This window comes from Siphateles boraxobius, unplaced genomic scaffold (genome assembly GCF_051911475.1).
Source record: "Siphateles boraxobius isolate OS27281-9 unplaced genomic scaffold, OSU_SipBor_1 24, whole genome shotgun sequence".
In the NCBI taxonomy this organism is placed as follows: domain Eukaryota; kingdom Metazoa; phylum Chordata; class Actinopteri; order Cypriniformes; family Leuciscidae; genus Siphateles; species Siphateles boraxobius.
The window spans coordinates 17,807,021-17,825,455 of record NW_027508855.1 but is presented as its reverse complement, the minus strand read 5'-3'; the positions used below and the strand labels follow the sequence as shown (position 1 = coordinate 17,825,455).

The following is an 18,435-nucleotide window of genomic DNA, read 5'->3' as shown; positions in this document are numbered from 1 at the left end:
CAGTTCTCTGCCACCCAGGTTCGGACGGAGGCTCCCCGACACACCCTATCCCGGCGGCCCGCTGTTGCCTCCACCCTGCCGCCGGGGATAGTCCCTCCGCCCGTTCGTCGCCGAGGGCGCCCCCCTGCCGCTGCCTCCGGTTCCGCGGGGTCTCCGCAACAGCCTTCACCCAGGCCCCAGCGTAGAACCAGCAGCAGGCAGGCCGCCCAGTCTGTCTCAGTCACTGCCCAGCCAGGGGGCGAGTGTCAGAAACGTTCCTGAGACAGGCCACCCAGGGATGGGGGGACTAACTCTTCAGATGGTTACCGTTCCACCATTGGTTCTCCGGAGTCCAGTGGTACCCAAATTATCAGAAGAGCGAATTTCTCCGTCCCTGGGTCCCAAGAGGGCGAGGCTGGCGGCTTGCGACCCTGTAGAACAGCCTTGCTCCCCCCAGCCCCCTCTTGTTCGCCAGCCCGCAACACGAGGTGGTCGAGGACCCGGTCATCCGCCTTCTCTCCCATCCTCTGTTGCCCCGTGGAGACAGGTAAGTGCAGCACGGCTCACTCAGACCCCGCTTCGGGCCGCCCACGGGCCTTCCGAGCCGGGTCCCTGTCCTCCACTGCGCTGCCCCACCCCGGGTATGCCTGTGTTACCTTTGGTCCCCCTGGTCCGGTTTCTTCGAGGCCTGGAAAGTGCTCTCCAACCCGTCCGGCTGGCTCCTCCGTACCATCAGGCTCGGCTACACGATTCAGTTCCGCCGGAGTCCGCCCAAGTACAGTGGCATTCGCCACACTTCAGTGTCGAGCGAATCTGCTCCTGTCATGCGCGCGGAGATCGCGGTCCTGCTGGCGAAGGACGCGATAGAGCCGGTGTCGGTAGCCGATATGAAGGCCGGCTTTTACAGCCCGTACTTCATTATACCCAAGAAAGGGGGTGGGTTACGACCAATCCTGGACCTGCGAGTCCTGAATCGGGCCCTTCACAAGCTCCCGTTCAGAATGCTGACGCAGAAACGCATCTTCCAATGTGTCCGTCCCCAGGATTGGTTTGCAGCGATCGACCTGAAGGACGCGTACTTTCATGTCTCCATCCTGCCATTCCTGCGTTTCGCGTTCGAGGGTCAGGCGTATCAGTACAAAGTCTTACCCTTCGGGCTGGCCCTGTCACCCCGTGTCTTTACGAAAGTTACGGAGGCAGCCCTCGCTCCCATGAGAGAGCAGGGCATTCGCATTCTCAACTATCTCGACGACTGGCTGATACTAGCTCAGTCTCGGGAGCTGTTATGCGAACACAGGGATTTGCTGCTCCAGCACATCAGCCAGTTGGGTCTTCAGGTCAACTGGGAGAAGAGCAAACTCGCCCCTGTGCAGAGGATCTCTTTTCTCGGTTTGGAGCTGGACTCGGTCCAACACACGGCGCGCCTCACAGAGAATCGCGCCCGGTCGGTGCTGAACTGCCTGAATTTTATCAAGAGCAGAACAGTGGTTTTTCTGAAACATTTTCAGAGGCTCCTGGGGCATATGGCAGCCGCAGCCGCAGTTACGCCGCTCGGCCTGCTTCATATGAGACCACTCCAGCACTGGCTTCGCGACCGAGTCCCGAGGTGGGCGTGGCGGAGAGGCACGCTCCCTGTGAGAATCACCCCGGCCTGCCTCCAAACCTTCAGCCCGTGGTCGGACCTTTCGTTTCTCCGGGCCGGTGTGTCCCCAGAACAAGTGTCCAGGCATGCTGTGGTCTTCACAGACGCCTCCAACACTGGCTGGGGGGCCACGTACAACGGGCATGCAGTAGCTGGCACCTGGACGGGGTCCCGCCTGCATTGGCACATCAACTGCCTGGAGTTGTTAGCAGTGCTCCTTGCTTTGAGACGCCTCAGGACGACGCTGCTCGGCAAACACGTACTGGTCCGGACGGACAACACTGCGACCGTTGCGTACATCAACCGCCAAGGTGGTCTACGTTCCCGTCGCATGTCACAACTCGCCCGCCACCTCCTCCTATGGGGTCAGAAGCATCTGAGGTCGCTTCGTGCCGTTCACATCCCTGGCCTGCTCAATCGTGCCGCCGACGAGCTCTCACGACAGATTGTGGCCTCGGGAGAATGGCGGCTCCATCCCCAGGCGGTCCAGCTGATATGGGACCACTTCGGGGCCGCACAGATAGATCTGTTTGCCTCTCCGGACTCGTCCCATTGCCAGTTGTTTTATTCCCTCGAGACGGATGCACTGGCTCACAGCTGGCCCCGGGGCCTCCGCAAGTATGCGTTTCCCCCAGTGAGCCTTATTGCACAACTACTGTGCAAAGTCAGGGAGGAAGAGGAGCAGGTTTTGCTAGTTGCCCCTTATTGGCCCAACCGAACCTGGTTCCCCGAACTTTTTCTCCTCTCGACAGCTCCTCCCTGGCCTATTCCTCTGAGAGAGGATCTACTCTCTCAGGGACGGGGCACCATATGGCACCCGCGTCCAGACTATTGGAGACTCCATGTGGATGGTCACTGGACGGGACGCGTAGGTTCTAGGTAGTCTACCACAGGCAGTCGTAGATACCATCACGTCAGCGAGAGCTCCCTCTACGAGGCTTGCTTACTCCCTGAAGTGGAAACTGTTCGTTGAGTGGTGTGCTTCTCAAGGAGAAGACCCCCGAAGGTGTTCGATCATTTCCGTGCTTTCTTTCCTGCAAGAGGCTTTGGAGCGTCGGCTGTCCCCCTCCACCCTCAAAATGTATGTCGCCGCTATTGCCGCACATCACGATGCAGTAGACGGGAAATCCCTGGGGAAGCATGACTTGATCGTCAGGTTCCTGAGGGGAGCGAGGAGGTTGAATCCGCCTCGCCTCCCCTCTATACCCTCTTGGGACTTATCTCTGGTGCTAACCGCACTGCAGAGACCGCCCTTCGAGCCTTTGCAGGTAGCAGAGTTAAAAATTCTGTCCCAAAAGACAGTTCTCCTACTTGCTTTGGCCTCCATCAAGAGGGTAGGGGACCTGCACGCATTTTCGGTCAGCGAATCGTGCCTGGAATTCGGGCCGGCTAACTCTCACGTTATCCTGAGACCCCGGCCTGGATATGTGCCCAAGGTTCCTACCACCCCCTTTCGGGACCAGGTGGTGAACCTGCAAGCGCTGCCCCCGGAGGAGGCAGACCCAGCCCTGGCTTTTCTCTGCCCCGTTCGCGCTCTGCGCTTGTACGTGGACAGAACGCAAAGCTTTAGGACCTCAGAGCAGCTCTTCGTCTGTTATGGAGATCAGCGGAAGGGAAAGGCTGTCTCCAAGCAGAGGTTGGCCCACTGGATAGTGGATGCCATCATCTTGGCGTATGAGTCCCAAGGTGAGCCCTGTCCCCCCGGACTGCGAGCTCACTCCACAAGGGGTGTTGCCGCTTCCATTCCCCTCTTACGGACCGGATACGTGCGCCGTTTCGCTCCGGTTGAATTCCCTTGTCCGGAACCTGTTGAGCTCCTCCGTACCCCCCCCCAACGTCGGACGTGGCGGAACGTCTGGTGTTAGGCCTACCACTCGTATGCAGTGTGGAACCCGTGTTAGGCTGGGTCCATATGTTGCGGTCCCTACGGCGACCCCATATGTGTATTCTTCCACGATACGGCTCCCCAAAGTGAGCCCGTGTCTTTCCCTTGGCAGAGTCCTGCCGTCACTGTAAATTGGTGTGTCTCCCCCCTCTCCAGGCTGGAGCCACCCCAGTGACATTCCATATGTTATACTGCCCGGCCCTCCGCCCAGTTCATATGTGTATTCCCCCCCCCCCCTTTCGGGTTGGTTGGGCTTCCGCAGCGTCCCTTCCTTCCAATGTTGGGCACGCTTTCCCAGTGTTACCAAGTCTAACTGAGTGGGTCTTGTGGAACAGCAGCGACTTCCTGGCCTAAGCCCTGTCCTTTTCCGCTAGAACGTCGGGAGGATCAGAAGGCTTTTGTCTAGGCACTGGAAGGTGGCAGCGTTAGTGGCGTGTTCAATGGTTGATCCCATTTCAGTCGGCGTCGACTACGTCCGACGTTATCGACTGAAAGGGAACGTCCTGGTTGCGTATGCAACCCACCGTTCCCTGAAGGAGGGAACGGAGGACGTAGTCCCCTTGCCACTACCGCTGGACCACCGCTGACTCCGAGTTACGCTCGGCTCCTCAGCGAAAAGCAAATGGTGCGTGCATCCACTTCCGTATTTATACCCGCGCTGCGGGGCGGAGTGTGAGATGCAAATCTCGCACGCCAATGTGTATTGGCTCGTTCAATAATACTCGAAGACGATAGGCTCCCTAGCGTGATCCCATTTCAGTCCGCGTCGACTACGTCCTCCGTTCCCTCCTTCAGGGAACGGTGGGTTGCATACGCAACCAGGACGTTCTCTCCTGCTCCGCTTCTTCCTTGCGTTTATCACAGATGTCCCACAGACGCTCACGCAAGTCCTGCACAAAATGAAAACACTGATTAGAATGAAAGTTTGAACTTTTTTTTTTGCGACAAATATTTCTTTGTGGCTAATTTGTGATAACCCTGCAGCAAACGCTCACTGAAAATATTTTTTTTTGGCATCTGTGAATATTTTGCACTACTGCATGTTGCCTTTTTTTTATTTTTCATCAACTTTTTATTGGTTTTTAACAATACCATGTAACATCAAAACTACTGAAATACTTGAAAAACATTGAACATAGATAGGTTTAAATGAAATTCGCACAGAAAAATAAATAAATATTTTAAAATGCATATCCTTGTTTTATTACTGCAAATAAATATACGGCAAATATCACACAAAACACATGATTTATGGTTTTGTACAACTGTGTTTTCTGTGCTGAAATCTAGCATGTTTTTACCTGTGAAAATACAAACTTGCAGAGACGTCTTTTTTTACGAGTTACACTACAAACATTTTTTTAGTTTTGTCTTTCAGTACACATTATTATATCAAGATACACTGACTTGAGAAGCAAAATGACAAGATATTGGGTCTCCTGAAATATGTATCAAAATTAAGTGATTTTATATTCAATACGAGACAGCAAATCTGTCAATAGGGTAAAAATTAAATGTAGTTCAAAGGGAAAACAAGTTTATTTTTCTTCACTTGCTTTAAGCATAAAGTCTTTATATCTGATGTCATTTTTCTTATCAAATAAATGTATCTTGAATGTTTAGATATTAGTACAGGAAAACACGACAAAAATACAGATTTTTTTTGCAGGTCAGGAGTGTCTCACATCCAGTCTTTGATGGAGCTCTCCTTTGGTCTCCTCGTCCTCTCTGATGTTGTCAGGAACGCTGTTATAATCACACTGCCATGCGCTTACAAACTCCTGCTTCAGATCCGGCTTCTGTAGGTACTGCCTGAAGTTCTCCCTGAAACACACACACACACGTCACACACTCACATTATGTGACGCGCAAGGGCACCCGCGCCCTGATTGGCGCTGACGTCATGAATAGTCCACCGATAGGCTGCAGCAGTTGCCGCAGAGCAACCAATAGGCGCGCGAGCCGTCTCGCCTAGGTCTGCTCTATGCAGCAATGCGTTTTAAATTAATGCAAAATTATGGATAATTTTTGGCTTCAGTATTCTCAAAAAGAGGTTTTCCCGTAGCGTAAGCTAGCTTACGCAACACGAGAGTACTCTCGTAAGAGAACGCCATTTATTATGGCACAAACCTGCTTAACTTCTGCTCCTTGCTCATCTACGTCGCAGTCACACCTCTGAAATGGCACCTCTCCTGGTTAGTGTTACGCCCTCTTCTTTCCCCTTTAGCCAATCACAATACTCCTTTCATTTCTAGACCAATGCACATCTCATTCCCTAGCTGACATATTTAACCTATACATATTGTAAAGGTCTGACTTGCGGACGATTGGCATTACCGCCGCCAACACCTGGGGGTTGTTCCTGCTGGTGTTGTTGCTGGGATACGGCCTGGTGGAAATCCCTCGCTCCTATTGGAGGGCATCATGCCACGGACAGCTGCTGGCAAAGACATACTTTAAAGCAGCAAAACTGATGACGGAAAAAGCAGACGCCGAAGAAAACCTGGAAGATGTTATGGAGGTGAGGGATTGTCATTTCTTTGATCAAAGTTCATGCATTATCTTTTATAAAAATAAATGCATACTTAAATGTCCACTCTTTTACAGGATGTCAGAACGGTTAATGAAACAATCAAGTACAACCATCCTCTACGCAAATGCATTGACACTATTCTGAGAAAGGTAAGTTTCATATAATCTTCATCCTACTGATTGTGCATGTGTAAATATATGATCGTTTCCAAATGACAGACTATACACTATGCACTTATGCACTCAACCAAGTAGTGAATTAATTTTATAAGGTTATTTTATCATTCAACATCTGAATCTGATGCCCCTCCCCCTCCGCTACATAATGAAAGCGGAGTTGCATTGAAGTGTCCAACATTACACACTTTTTTTTTTCCGGTTTATTAAGTGCTTCATCCGGGTATTTAAAGTGCACTTTTTCTATTCGGAATTTTTTAGTGAAAACTCTACTTACACTAATTATACTACAAAACGTAATTGAATAGTGCACAAGTACGCAAATTGGGACGCACCTATGGAGTATTAATACCCTCACATCTTTCTCAGTGTCCTGTAGAATACCAGGAAAAGATGGGCAGAAACATGGACGATTATGAGGACTTTGATGACAAAGGAAACCCTTATCCTAGTAAAAATAGTTTAGTCAAACTACATAAAAAGGTAATGTAAACACTGCAGCTATATAGAATATTAATATAAAGCAAATTCACTGACATTTATTATTTATAAATAATATAAATATTATTTAAACAATTTTAAATATAACTTTAAAAACAAATATTACAATTTTAAGAATAAATGCATTTAAAATTAAAATAGTCAATTTAAGATGTATTATTGTTTTATTTACAAGTGAAATTATAAATATAATTATGTAAATATTTTGTATTATATAAATGTATTTATATTCAAATATATATGATGATTGAGACTTATGTATTGTATTAATATCTCCTGTCAGGTGATCTATGCTGTTCAGAGGCATAACCGCACACAAGTTCAGTGGCAGATTCTATTGGACGAGGCTTTTCACTTAGAGGACGTGGCCAAAAACGAGACAAGCTCCACCCACCAGTTCATTCACAGCTTCCCCTCTGCAGAAGCGCCTGGATGGATCAGCAAGTACCTGTACACGCCCACCGTGGGTGAGGAAACCTGTGAACACATTCTCTCTCTTTTGTAGTCAAAAACACCTTTCTGGTCTTACTACAATAACACCTTTATGAGAGATACAGAGATCTGTAATCCTTCAACAGAGCAAAGGCTCATTCATAATGAGAATGCCTTTAAAAAGACTTTAAAACAATGCATTCCTGGCAAACAATGCAGCAGACATGCTTTGGGTCGTTTCTGAGTTTCTCTTATGATTTTAGAAGTCCTCAGGACGACTTCTGAGCTGTACTAGGTTTAGGAGATACTTTTAACGTTACAATGCTTTGTGAATTAGTCTTAGATGAAAAATGTACCTAAAATTAGGAGTGACACGCCCCTGAATTTCCACATTAGGAATAACTTTTAGCCTTGTGATTTTTGTGAAGATGCCTGGTCTAAAATATACATCTTGCTTTATCACCGTTTAATCGATGCCTACAACTGTGTTTGCTCATCATTTCTTCAACGCAAGCTTTACCTATGTGGTTTCTGCAGCTCGATATTTTAAGATTTTTCATAAAACCAGACTGCAAACATTGCAATCTTGCTAAACTTGTTTACGTGGAACAGTCTGGTTTTATGAAAAATCTTAAAATCCTAATATAGAGCGTCAGAAACCACCCAGGTAAAGATTGCTTTGATGAAACAGATAAGCGGATTTTTCGTAAAACTAGACTTCCACAAAAAGAAGTTTAGCAAGATTGCAATGTTTGTGGAACAGTTTTTTTTTGCCAAATACCAATGGAAATATCAATAGTTTTCTTATCAAATGTCAAGCCACTTTGAAAAGACTCTGTATAGTATGCATGTTTGGAATGGTTGGTTCGTTTCAGCACACATGACTATTGTCCACCTACCCGTGACCAGCACAAAGAGAAATTCTGGGTGTTGAAATGCGGTAGCTAAGTTGTTGTCAAAGGCTCGGATCCCTCTGTCAATGGAAGTCTATGGGATTTTTGCCTGTTTTGTAATCCAAGTCTGATCGCTTACACCTGAACACCTTTCATCAATAAGCCGCACAATTTGAGATGTCATTCATGTCAGAGCGCACACATTGCACAGTAAAGTTTTATATTTAGGGTTAAGGTTTTTTTTTAAATCGCTAACCTTAAGTAATGAATGCTATTATAAGCTATGATATTGAGTCAAAGGAGTGCTCACTAACAGATTAAGACCGATTTGTGAACAATATTTGAGAGAAATAGGCCTTTTGTACATAGAAAAAGTCTTAGATCTTTGAGTTCAGCTCATGAAAAATGGGGGCAAAATCAAAAGTTTTGCGTTTATAATATTGTTCAGTGTGTGTGTGTGTGTATATATGTATATATATATATATATATATATATATAAATACTTAAGTTTAATGTTAAATACAAAAATTATTTAATATTAAATAATATTTTAATATTAAACCTTCATTGTTGATTTCATTTTGATTTGATTTGATTTACATTACTCACTGACAATTTTACATACAGTGATTTGAAAATAATGAACATTCCAAGCTATTTATCATAAGAGCCAATGGTATTTATCGCACACAATGACACATTTCAAGTATAAGATATAAGAAGAAACTATTGGGACATTAGGCATTTTGAAGGTTTTCACTGAAGAACATGTAGTTCTCTCGTTGTTAATGAATGTCATCATCTCTCTGTAGGTACGCTGGAGGACATTACCTCGCGACCTCTGCATCTCGTAGCCGCATCTTTGATGATGTATGAGAACAAGGAGAACATTGAAGGGAAACTGTTTGCACTTTTTAATCTTCGCACTCTTCCTGAAGTGTCCAGTGAGAGACTGCAGCTTTAACGCTTCTGTGTGTCTCTTTTGTATGCGTTTTCTGTGTGTTTGTGTGTGTGTGTGTGTGTGTGTGTGTTGCTCTTACCTCCCATTGTCCCTTTACATTCAGATGAAGCCAAAATAGCAAACCCCACATACTGTACACAACTGTAGTGCACTGAAGGTACAGCATCTTCACAGGAGTGACGGTTGGTTTTCATGCAGAGGAACATTAATATGTGGCTGAAAAGGGACGAAAAATGTCACGTTAGTTTTCTATAGAATCCTAATTTGAAGTTTAAAGATTCTATTGAAAGAATAGAGTTTATTTAAGGTCACCCAGATGCATGAAGGTCCCACTGTGTCCTAATCTACACTTCACTCTGAACTTTCACCCTCAGGATGAGAACTTGTTTGACCAGTAAATCATCACAGGAAACACTTGTTTATTTGTTCATTATTTAACAGATCACACTTTAAAGTTACAGTAGAAAATCTGAAGAAAATGTCTAATTTTGGTTGTTCAGCTCTTGTTTTGTACTGTAAACTTAAAATCTCTTTGATCAAAAAGTGAATGCATATAACATGAATGCTGTTTTACTTTTTCAATTATGGTCTATTTATTATAAATGTCTCTGAATTAATATTTAATTACTGTTCAGAGCTACTGAAATTGTCAACAATTTGTGTTTTATTTTCTTTCTTTTATTTATGTTTTTGTTTGTTTGAATTTCCTCAATACCTCAAATAAATATTCCTGAGATTTTAATTACTTTTCTGTACAATTGTGTATTACTGAATGAGAAAAAAACTTGATATTTTAATGCTGCTCAATGGTAGATTTGATTGTCATTTTTATTGTGTTCTTTAAAAAAACAATCTATGGTCTCATCATGCAGCTCGCACCCACCATAATTTAGAGTTAGAGCTAAAAAGGATATTGTTTTTTTTATGCCATTTCTGTTTTTGTGCTGTCTATGAGATTCAAAATCCCAAGTGCTTTAAGTAGGCATTCACACAACACTGTAACAACGTCTCTACCACCACATGACTCTTGTGTATCGCAATATATGGGCATTTATCAAAAATTTGCCAACTGGATGTTTCTCTATATGATGTTCTATTATGAGCTGAACAAACATAATTCATAAAATTAAAGTGGACTCTATTTATTTATTGCCATGCCAGTGATTAACAGAAACAAAGTGTATATGTGAAGCATTTTGAGTTAAATAAAAATAAATTAGCTCCAATTCTGCTGGATGCCAGATATATAGGGGTACATGGTTAATTAAATAGTAAAATTAGCAAAATATAGCATTGGGAAATATTTATAAAAGATTCCTCTTGGGAAAAAAATTAGGTAGTGAATTACTAATTAAAAGCAACTTCAACAAACACTGGCAAAATAATCTGGGTAACCGTTATAGATAAAGGTAGAGAATAAACAATATATTAAAAAAATGTAAGAAGAAAGAGAAGATTATTTCTACGTGAATCTGGTCTAGAGATCAATAAAGCCATGATTTTACCAAAGACTTTATCATGTACTCACTCCATTATAATAGGTGGCGGTATGTAGCTTTTACAATAGTCTAACCAAACAAAAAAACTAGAAGAATTTTAAATCTTTTGCGCGGGCTGCATGAGATCACATGATCAAATCACATACAGCTGAAAACAGACGACACGCACTTTCTCCTGCTTCGTAAGCTTTCTTAACTCGCATAAGGTAACTTTTTAAAACAAAATATCATATTCAGCTAAATATAATTACTAAAAATACATTCTAGCATGATTGATTTCGGTTATCTACTTTCATAAAACATGTTTTCACTGGTAATAAAACAAATGCCGTAAAGGACAAAATGCGCTTGTTGTGACTTGTTTGTGAATGAATTTACAATAATAATAAAAAAACAATTTACATTGCAGTGTGTATCTATGAACATCAAAGACTCTAAAACGCGATGATACCAAAGATGTTTGGATTAGTGGCTTTTCGTTGGTGAACAAATCTTGTAGAATCATGTCACGTGAGGCGCTTTAACTTTTCCCGCTTTAAAAAACTGCGGACGGCAAAGGAGGATATTATTGGTTAGACTTTAATGAATTCGGCCTTCGCCAAACGATGGGGAGCGGAATGGCTTTAGTGAATGCCTATTAAATACTGTGTGCAATAGGCTTTAATTTGTCTAATGTTTTCAAAAAATAGTGCAAAGTTCTGCAAACAGTAGGCTAATCCAAAGGTAGTTTTTTTTTATCACAATCTCCTTGTGTTGTTTGATATTTCAGCAAATTATCCCTTTGTGTGAAAAATATATAGCGAAAATACACATTTTTCACAGCTGGATTGTAAGCTCAACTGCATTGTAAGCAAATTTGTATTTACCAATTATTTACAGTACATTGCTCTATATATACTTTAGTAATGCATGCTAATATATTTTAATCAGATTTCTTTGAGATATTAAACTTGATCTCGTCATTTGTTCTCTTCACAGAAACACTGAATTAGCAACATCACTCTTGATCAACACCAGCAAAGAAAATGAATAACAGCATTTTGAATTATTTTCGGGTGACAAAATGCAAAATATTATGCATCATATATCTGATTTATAAACATTGATTATCAAATTTCTAAACTTGGCTAGCCATTCTTTATGTTGAACACTGAAATGTTTAGCCTTAATCTAAATGGTTATGGTGAAGATTGTGGAATGTCTATTTCAGAAAGGGCCGACTGACAGCAACAGTGAAGCCAGAAGGGCGTCACAAACTGGTGAAAATGTACAGGTAAGCCCATGAAATTTCAATAATAATGATTCAGGTGTAAGACGTTTTAGGTAATTGCTCATGTCTCAGCCAATGAAAACATCAAGGTCAAGTAAATAAACAAGTGCAAAAGACACTGAGTTGTCAAACTCATAAAATATATATATAGCTTGTGCACTATATTCCCAGTCTACTGGATCCTGTCACATGCGAGGAAGATTAGCAGACCAAAAAATGCCTTTATTCAACTTAGTTTTTCAAATGATAAAGTTTTTCCCTCCACATTTGTTTCTGTATTCAAAGAATACAAATACCAAATGTTAGTCAGTTCCTCGCACTAAACTACTCTATAGCTTTAGAAGACTTGCAATATATAGAAAGTTTAATGAACTTTTTTTCGTACTCTGAGATTTCGTATTTTTAAATGGTTCATGTTAAAGGAACTAACAATCTTACTTGGAGTGCTCTTTTGATAAATTTTGTGTGCAATATCATAAAATTCGATGTAATTTTGGTAATGTTTTGAATTGTATTAGATTCAAATGTGTTCAATTAATAATAATAATAATATATGCTATTTTAATGTTTCTTATGCCATTGTTCTAGAAAAATCTACCAAAAAAGAAAAAAGGAAACAATGGCCGTGACCCTCTAAAGGTTTGTTGCATGCTGACATATCTGTATCATTGGGTGAAGATTATTTAAGGGTCTCATGAAAAAGTGTGTGGAATTTCTCTAGCTAAAGCATTTTGGAAAGACAAAGCTTCTTGATAGATGCTTTAAAAATCCATATATTTTTAGACTGACAATTTATTGCATTGCTTATGATTTATAATATGATGGTAAACCTTCACTAGTGGACTCATATTAACAATACTGTTTTGTTGATATTTTTTTTAGGAGAGGAAGAATAATTTTTTCAAGGATGAAGTTAAAGAGGGTCCATCAAAAAGCCATATGCAGCAGGTATGTGAATGTTAATGGTACTTGGTGCTTATCGATTCAGATGCCTTTACCTGTATTGCATTTCTTGTCCTTCAGATCACTGTCGAATCAGTGGCTGATCTTCTACTTCATGAATAATACACATAAATAAAATAATTAAAAAAATAAAAGTGAACATTATGAACTGTTGTGATCAGTGACTTGTGGATCCAAATTAAATCAAATTAAAATTGTATGGATAATCATCCCTGATGTATATTACTTGTGTATAGCATAATGTTGCACAATATGGCTAATCATTTTATGGAAATCATTTATTTACAAGTGTTTAAATGCTTTTTTGTATTATTGTTCTTCTGAATTTAACAGTGCGACGAGGGGCAAAGCCACAGGTTCAGTTTCCGCTACAAATTCAAGAAACATGCAGTGGCGTGTGATACATCCAAGACTGTGCTTGATGCTCTTAATACAAACGAAATTTTCAAGAAGATTAAAAAAGACAACATGGAGAAAGAAATAGTCATCAAGAGATCCAAAGGAGAAGTTTTTGGAGCTGCTGTGAAGACCGATTTCCCCTGCTGTCTTATTGAAAAAGATGAGCTCTTAGACATAACCTTCATCAAAAATACTAGAAATGATAAAAAGAAAAGAAAAACTGGAAGGCTTTCATTCTCCAATGAATCAGAAAACATAGTAATATTTTACATTAAAACAAAAGGAGGGAATAAAATAAAACGCTTAATGAAAAACCATGAGCTGAGGAAGAAAGTTGAGGATGTCTGTGTGTACGCGTTCAAAGAAGAGAAACTGAAGAAAGCTCTTCGGCGTGACGGACGCTTCATCAATGCCATATTCAAAAGAAAGTGTGCACTCCGTGAGTTAGGAAGCGAGACAATCTATGGAAAGTCACACACCGTAGAGCATCTTGATGGAAAGCATTTTGAGATCATTGTTATCAGTGACCAGCCAGAGAGCCTAGAAGACCAGCCAGAGAGCCTAGAAGACTTCTTGAGTGATGTCAACACTGAAATGAATGAAGCTTCAGCCGCTGATTTGAAAGAAAATGTTGATTCTAACCAGCATCCCCTCAACACTGAACAAAAAGAAACACAGAAGAGAAACACAATGAAATCCTCAAATACTTCAACTAAATACTCTAAAATAATTGACTCGGGAGAGATTCTGGGAATTCTGCGTGAACAGTTTAAAGATTTACTGGAGACGTTAAAGCAGCGACAGAACCTTAAGAACAAGACTCAGGTCCATAAGTTCTTCAGAGAAGAATATGATAAAAGTGTTGAGAGTTTCTCTGAGGTGTATAAAATAAAGCAACTCATGAGACTCTCTGACTCTGTGTGTCAGATTCGAGTGGAGGGATCCGCCAGTGGAACCGGCTTCCTACTTTTTGGGCAATTTATTCTCACTAACGCACATGTTGTTAGGGAATTTCTCGAGTCTCCAGATAAGATTTCTTCTACAAAGTCTTTAGAAGCTGCATTTGATTTTGAACGTCTGGACTCAAAGGTGAAACTGGTGCCGGTCAAGAAACAGATTGCTGCTTACTGTAACATAACAGACACCAACAATAGGCGTCTTGACTTTGCTCTTCTTGAACTGGATGCTGTTGATGAAATCACGGGTCGTCCTGAATTGCTCAGTCGTTTTAGTCCTGGCCCCCTTCCTAGCCGCGGTGGGATCTGCATTGTGGGACATCCAGAAGGTGGGATTAAGAAAACGGACCCCTGCTTCATCATTGAGAAAGATAAAACACAAGAGGCAGCAGATAAACACATATCTGAGAATCGTGATTTCATTAATGTGATGACACAGAAGAGTTTAGAAGAAAGATGGGACATTTATGAAAACCAGCTTAATTATAATTCTTGCTTCTTTCATGGATCTTCTGGCTCTCCAGTTTTTGATGAACACTGCTATCTGATTGGTATGCACACTGGTGGATATGTGTACCCAGGAGAAAGAGGAAAAAATAGGAGCATTGTGGAATACGCCTATTCCATGCAGTCCATCCTGGAAATGATCAAAGCGCAGGCAAGGATAAGAGGTTTGCATGATATTGTTAATATCTTGGAAGCCTACAGCGATAAAAGCTATGAGTATGGAACTGCAGATCAAGAGAATCAGACCGACTATGAGATGGAAGATGCTGTTTGAAGCCGTCCACACATTTGTGCCGCCATTTCTTTGGGAAAACATGACATCAAGCCTTCAACTCTGAGAGATTCTTCACTGTCATTATAGGGTTTCATGTTTCATATAATTCTTAGCGATGATTGTGTGTTCAAAAGCAGAAATTACACTTGGTTTCTTATTTTTGACAAGTGTAAAGTCATGCATCTCATCTGCAGGTGTTTGTGGGTCTGACTCGTGCCAAGCAAGCAGAACGGAGCTATTTGTTTCTTCACATTGTTATTCATACATACTTGTGTATTCATATATCCATATATACTCATTTCACTTATGCAACAATTCATTCACTCATATATCTTTATATGCATTTTTCTTATATTTGTACTTTTTTTGTCTGTTGATAGTGATTTTACATTGATTTATCTGAATGTTTTGTCTTTGTTGTAAGAGATCATGTTCAAGCTTTAACACAAATGCACCAAATTAATTGATTTGACAATCACTGTAATAAGAGAAAACAATACACAATCAAATGTACCCCCACTAAAATAAATACATTTAGAATAACATCTTTTGAGGGTTAAAATCAGGACTCAGCAAAACGCCAGATCACTGTTCTTCATACCTGCTTGATGAATGTAGATGTCAATTACAATTAATAAAACCATTTAATATAACAAATACAGCTTTAATGTTTATTCCACTTACATTCATTATACCATTAGTGTGTGATTCATGTGTTAGTTAAGGTTTTATTGCTGCTCATGTTGGCAAGATTTGGGGATCTTCAGTTTGTTGGGTCTGAAAATTGTTTTGAATGTCCTGTAAATAAGAAATAATAAAACGTTGAATCTTTATTAATAATCTTGTTTTCCAAACACTGAATGAATTGTAAAACATAACATTTAATTTGTATTACACTTAAAATACATTAAATAAAACATGAAAAGGCTTTGTTTTCTGTCTTATGTTGATCTATTTCCCAGTAAAACATTAAGTTTCATAAATATTGAAAGTTAATTTAAAAAAAGTTAATTCATTAAACTTTGAGGAGTACACTTGCATTTAGATGACCTCCAGGTCTAGCAATTTCATTGGTTTTCCAGCATCTGGAGGTTTTCCCTGAAGACTATATTGAGCAGTTTAACTGTTCAGGTCAAAAAGGGACTTGCTATCACAAAACATAAAATCAGTTTTTGATCATCCAGGTAACAACAGTATTAAGATCTCCTGAGATACAAACACATACAGGCATCTGTTTCCACATCACACAGAGAAGATGCGGAAAAGCTTCCCTTCACATTTGTTTCTTCTCCTCTCTTCCTTCCCTTTACTCAGGTAACTCAGAATGGTTGCAAAATAATACAATGTACCACGTGAATGCAAGTGATTTTTCACAGTGATGTGTGGCATCATTTGAAACGTCTCTGTGCAACTGTTACAATGGTGTTATAAACAGAGAAATAGACTAAAAAAGTTATAAATGTAATTACTAGGGCTGTAATCTCCCAGTCGATTAATTGGTCGATACGTTCTGGCTCGACTAAAATTCTGATTGGTCGACTTTTTGCAGCGTTAATTTCATTACATTCATTTCATCACTATTTGCTAATGGGGGTGTTTTCAGCGCATCCCCTGTTTCACAGGTAACAGTCTGTCTTCAGAACACCCCCCTTGTTTTCACTCTTTTGGATTAGCCCAACCCACTGGAGACAGATTGAAGTAAGAACTACTAAGGCATTGGTCTGCATTATCCATGGTGGTTAGCGTTTAATTTACTGTCAGAGTAGCCTGGTTCACATGGGACGATTTTAAAATTGTAGGCCGATTTTCCAAACCTGAGAGACCCCACACACTGCGATAAAAAATCAGGGGTCTAACAGTTTTGGTCGTATCGTGTGTGGTGCGCAGCCACACGGCAAAATCAACACATCACACACAAACCGATTTGACTCCCGAGCATTCCCAGGTCAGACGTGTAACGCCCCCTACCTGTCCTTCTTGTGACTAAATAGGGAACGCCCCAAATTCATTAACCATATGCCTACAGATGTTGTAGTTAAGCCCCTCTATTGTTACTACATGAATTAAGTTTATTGTAGAAAAATAGAATAATAATCTATACTTTCAAATGAAGTTACTCAGAATTAACTCTTGACATCCCTTAACGATAAAGTTAGAAAAAACCCTCCTGAAAAAAAAAACACTCTGGTAAGAGTACAAGACAAAAAAAAAGATTTAATGAAAAGGAATGATCAATGTTAAATGGCTCAATAAATGAATTTAAACACGTAACTGGTTCACACAATCAAATTCACAGAAAACAAAACACAGTTTAAGCCCCGAAAGGCAATCTCTCAGATACCAGTACTAATAAAACCAGGATTCAGAACAAATAAAATCAGTATATAGGATACCGATAAACTCCGTTAAATACACTTATGAAATACCTCACAAATTATAAAGAAACACACACTGAGTGTAAAAGTTACAGTTTAGTGCGCTGAGAAAAGCTATATGACACAATATTCACTGCAGTGGGCCCACACACACACACACACACACACACACACACCATTCATTCACTCAAACCCACCCCGTAGCAAGCCTGAAACGTGGCTTGTGATCGTGGTGGCCGGGAAACTGACAAATGCCCTCCCCTCGAAGGCGAATCTCAAGAATGGCCTGTGACGAGGGTCGATCTGAATGTGAAAATATGCATCTTTCAGATCCATTGTAACAAACCAATCGCCCAGGCGAACTTGCGTGAGAATTTGTTTGAGTGTTAACATTTTGAATGGCCGCCTCGTGAGAGCCTTGTTCAAATGTCTCAGATCTGGTATGGGTCTGAGTCTGCCGTCTTTCTTTGGAATTAGAAAATAGCGGCTGTTAAACCCCGAATACATTAGCGCGGGAGGGACTGACTCTATCAGAATCAGAATCAGAAAGAGCTTTATTGCCAAGTGTGCTTGCACACACAAGGAATTTGTTTTGGTACTGAGGCTTCCAGTGGACATATACAAATACAAATACAACAAGAAACATAATACTAAAAATTCTAAGAATAAAAAATAAAAATATAAATATATGAGAATAAAAGTATCACAGTTGGGTTTAGTCAGAATAGACATTTTCAGATTTACAGATTATGAACATATTTACAGTGTTTTGAATATTATAAATAAATAAATCTACATATAAAGTATCACCTGAGTTGTGGGATATTGCACTAAACAGTGGGAGTATTGCACTTACAGGCATATGCCTTGGGAGGAGTGTTAACTGTTCAGGAGGGAAATGGCCTGTGGGAAGAAACTGTTCCTGTGCCGAGATGTTCTTGTGGCCAGTGATCTGAGTCTCCGTCTTGACGGTAACAGTTCAAACAGGTGGTGTCCAGGGTGAGTGGAGTCTGTTATGATTTTACCTGCTCTCTTTCTCTCTGGAAGAGTACAGGTCCTGGTGGTTTGGCAGGGGGGCACCAATAATCCTCTCCGCAGTCCGGACTGTCCGTTGTAGTCTCCTGATGTCTGATTTGGTAGCTGAACCAAACCAGACAGTGATGGAAGTGCATAAGGCAGACTCAATGACG

At 41.3% G+C, this 18,435-nt stretch overlaps 3 protein-coding genes across 5 annotated transcripts in view; 2 read left to right on the top strand and 1 right to left on the bottom strand.

Annotated features, from left to right (window-relative positions):
- The window catches only part of fam111.2 (family with sequence similarity 111.2), a 47,605-nt gene extending 31,807 nt beyond the window's left edge, over positions 1-15,798 (top strand). The window contains exons 1-7 of one of the 3 annotated variants that reach the window (XM_077241761.1): positions 10,629-10,707; positions 11,271-11,347; positions 11,480-11,556; positions 11,712-11,774; positions 12,360-12,410; positions 12,654-12,719; positions 13,068-15,798. In XM_077241761.1, coding sequence (XP_077097876.1) covers positions 11,527-11,556; positions 11,712-11,774; positions 12,360-12,410; positions 12,654-12,719; positions 13,068-14,870 — 2,013 coding nt within the window. In that variant the 5' untranslated portion in view covers positions 10,629-10,707; positions 11,271-11,347; positions 11,480-11,526 and the 3' untranslated portion in view covers positions 14,871-15,798. Of the gene's footprint in view, positions 1-10,628; positions 10,708-11,270; positions 11,348-11,479; positions 11,557-11,711; positions 11,775-12,359; positions 12,411-12,653; positions 12,720-13,067 lie in introns of those variants that run through there. The other 2 variants (XM_077241759.1, XM_077241760.1) reach the window with 2 other exon arrangements.
- spef2 (sperm flagellar 2) overlaps positions 1-18,435 on the bottom strand; it is a 112,431-nt gene that overhangs the window by 18,199 nt on the left and 75,797 nt on the right. The window lies entirely within an intron of this gene.
- Positions 5,524-7,221, top strand: LOC143749286 (G-protein coupled receptor-associated protein LMBRD2B-like). Its single transcript, XM_077241833.1, has 5 exons — positions 5,524-5,543; positions 5,817-6,027; positions 6,114-6,188; positions 6,585-6,698; positions 7,000-7,221. Exons 1-5 carry the CDS (start codon positions 5,524-5,526, stop codon positions 7,219-7,221), a joined length of 642 nt encoding a protein of 213 aa, XP_077097948.1.